Below are 3,511 nucleotides of genomic sequence, written 5' to 3' on the forward strand. Positions count from 1 at the left end.
CTTTGTAACGTAATCACTGGGGTGTGACAAGTCATCAGATAGAGGCCCCTACTCTTAACTATATACAGTTCAGCGCAAAACTTATTCCTCAGGCAAATTGGAGCAACGAGCAAGTAAAAGTTTCTTGTACGGCAATTTACGGATTAGGGGTTTTTCCTTTGCACCTGAGATCTCAGGACCAGGTTCCCGACGGACGGTAGCCGCCTGATATCACTCGATCTGGGGGTGGGGTTTTAGCCGGAAACTCCCACACCGCGGCGAGTTCCATCGATACACAAATCATTAAGGATTGCGCTGTCAATTGATCATTACACATTCAAGGAAAAAAGAATAGGCAAGACATGGTCCATGCATATTTTGGCATTTATTAACCAGATGATCCACATTTGCTAACAATAACAATAATAAATTCAACAGTCAGGTGCTACAACAACACATCCGAAAGAAACTTAACACTTCGAAACTGTGAGAGAGAGAGAGAGAGAGAGAGAGAGAGAGAGAGAGAGAGGGGCAAGAGAGAGAATGAGATAAGATTGTATCAGTCTACAGCTTAAAAACTAAACTACCGTCTGAATCAAAATAAACAGACTAAGCTCTCTCTCTATCCTTTACTTCTCTACCGGCGGGGCACCGGAGAGGAGCACGAAAATTCACTCTTTCCAGTCGTCCGCTTCGAGACCTATCTCCATTTCCTCAACAAAAGATAAACAATATTGTTCATCTGAAGATGGATAGCTTGTCAGTCTCTAATCAGCTTGAAAACCTCCCTTCGCCCCTCCGGCAGCCTTTGTTTATGATCAAATGAATATGGAAGCAAAAACAAACATGAAATTTAGAAGCGTACCAATACAACATTTGGGTAATCCAATACCCAGCAGAGCCATTGATCCTCAGCATCAGCACCCCTCCTCCGAGTTCTCTGGAAGAACCAAAGCAGAGATGAAATGCGGTCGAAAGTGCTTTGAATGCCATTGCAATTGTGGCACCTGATCGTCATTGCAACAGCCCCAGGCCAGGACTGTAAGTTGTTTACTCATCTTCGTTCAGGAGCCACTGCAGGAACCATCTCGCGGGTTATATAAAAGTCACCCGCATAACATTTTTCCACCAACAAACATCCGTTTAACTTGCGCAGAAGCCACCACAGTAGGAGATGAAACAGCTTCAAGCTAAATGCCAGGTCTCAGGATATCAACAAATTGCGGAATATCAGCCCTGGGACCCTCAAGGGATCGATACATGTATAGTATATCAAAATTATCACCCATTTCCCCCTCTTCTTCACTCTTCATCACTTCAACCACGAGACGAGGCAGTTCTCGAGCAATCGCCCAACAACCTTGACGTGTTAACGAACACGAAGACATCCAAAGAAATCTCATATTGTAATAGTGATGTAAACCAGAACGCAATGCTGTATCCCCAAATGGGCTGTCCCTTATTTCAAGCTTTTGCAAGTTAGGGCAGCCCTCAAGCACGTATTTCAGCCCTGAGTCACTATCGCCAGCAAAGGCAACTGAAAGAGTTCGAACCAACTTTCCATATTGTCCAATGTAGCTGAATGCTCGATCGGTCAATAAACCAGACACAGCAAGGCGGGTAAGCTTCTTACAGTTCATAACTATTGCTCCGAAACCTTCATCCATAGATTCACCAGTAACATGGTCAGGCCGGCGGCGCCCCATTATACAAAGACGAAACACCACAAGTTCTGAGCAATTCTTTGACATTGCTATTACAGCTGCATTTGTCATTCGCTGACAGAAATACAAAATAGACCGCAGTTTTCTACAACCCTCAGAAATTGCTTCGAGACCCACCTCAGAAACAGGGCCTTCTGCATCCTCCTGAGCATTAACAGGAAAAACCCGAAGCTCACGCAGTTCCTTGCAAGTTGCAGCCACTGCCTTAAGTCCTTCATCACATATTGAATCGAGTACCTGCACAAAGAAATCAATATTAAAATTCAAAAGTCAATGTCTCCAGAGTGTTTACATATTATTACACAGAATGCATACCCAGAAAGACTGGAGTTTGTGGCATTGGGATATGACTGGTTTAAGTTGTTCCGCTGTGATGTTTGCATAGCTGAAGTTCAGAGCGGTGAGATTACTACAGACAGGGTAAATTACAGGAATGTGATCCAGCAAGATCTCCCGGAACCCAGATAGACAAACTAACGATTTGCAAGCAGCAAAAGCAGAAACATAATCCAGTTCTTGATCACCCTGATCCAGTTCTTGATCACCTTGAGCCATGCCCTCTGCTAAATTGAATGAGCCCGTTCCTAAGTGTGTCAGTTGAGGAGCTCGAACCATCAGGCGGTAAAGCTGCCCAATTGAAACATACCGGTTCAACCTCAGTTTCTTCAGAGAAGGTGACCTAGCCACTAGATTCTCCAATGCCTCAAAATTTACACGGCATTCCACACAATCAAACATCAGAGATTCGAGACAAGTTTGACTCTCCGGAAAACAAGATATCCAATCTACATCATCGTCCATAACCTCGGTGTCAGTCAGATCGAGCACTCTAAGCTGTCTGCAAAACACACACACACACACACATTAACCTCACTATTCGATTCCCCACTGCAATTTCACATTATTCCACTTCATTGATTCAAATACTTCATATGGAACAACGACAAAGCATAGTATCCAAACAAACCCCGAAACCCGAAATAGATCTAAAAGCATTAATCAGATCCAAACAATAACACCCATTAAAGCTTCAACCTTTCTACTTTAAAACCCATATCACGGATCTAACCCACCATTGTTTAAACTAATCAAAACTTAATTAAAATATTGATCTGAAACTAATTAAGAAATTAGCAAAGTACCTGCACTTGCTAGCGAGGACGGCGAGCCCACTAGTCCCGAACCCATCGCAGCAAACTAGGACCAGCTCCTTGAACCCAGCAAACGACTCAGCCAAGAGGGCAAGATCGTCATCCGTCACGGACATCCGCTTCAGGCAGAGCTTCTCGAGCCAAGGGTACGCCTTGGCCATGGAGGACACCCACGGTGCCAAGTGGGCCCCCCAATTGGCCGGCATGAGGTTGAAATCGGCGAACCGGGGCTTGCCCTTGATGGTCACGGCCCGGACCCGGGTGAACCGGGCCATGGCCCGGCGAGGAGAGACAGCGTAGCAGTTGCCGATGAAGAGCTCGGATCGGGTGAGGGCCTCTGCGCGGTACCAGGATTTGCAGACCAATGAGGCGCTACTGCGGTCGCGGCGGGAGGTGAGAAAGCAGAGGACGTTTTCCAGAACGTTCTCGAGGACTTGGTCCGGGTAGGGGACGGTATACTCGACAGAGGTACCTACGCCGGAGCCGGATACTCCGGAGCAGTTGCGGGACTTGCTGGAGGGGATTGGACCGTCGATGAGATCCAAGGGGGGAGATCGGTCATCATCCTCGGACATTTGGGATGAGGAGGATGAAGGTATTGATGGGTCCTCACTCATAAAGCCCTTCCTTCTCACTTCTCTCTCCTCTCTCTCCTCT

At 46.4% G+C, this 3,511-nt stretch overlaps 1 protein-coding gene across 1 annotated transcript; it reads right to left on the minus strand.

Annotated features, from left to right (window-relative positions):
• Positions 1–321: 321 nt before the first annotated feature.
• On the minus strand, positions 322–3,511 carry LOC103962651 (transport inhibitor response 1-like protein). The gene is made up of 3 exons (XM_009375398.3): positions 2,846–3,511; positions 2,019–2,541; positions 322–1,940 (listed from the first exon to the last, which is right to left on the minus strand). The coding sequence occupies exons 1-3, from the start codon at positions 3,469–3,471 to the stop codon at positions 1,170–1,172; spliced, it is 1,920 nt and encodes a 639-aa protein (XP_009373673.2). The 5' UTR covers positions 3,472–3,511; the 3' UTR covers positions 322–1,169.

This window comes from the organism of the source record quoted next, unplaced genomic scaffold (assembly GCF_019419815.1).
Source record: "Pyrus x bretschneideri cultivar Hongxiangsu unplaced genomic scaffold, Pyrus_bretschneideri_v1 Contig2, whole genome shotgun sequence".
NCBI lineage: Eukaryota > Viridiplantae > Streptophyta > Magnoliopsida > Rosales > Rosaceae > Pyrus > Pyrus x bretschneideri.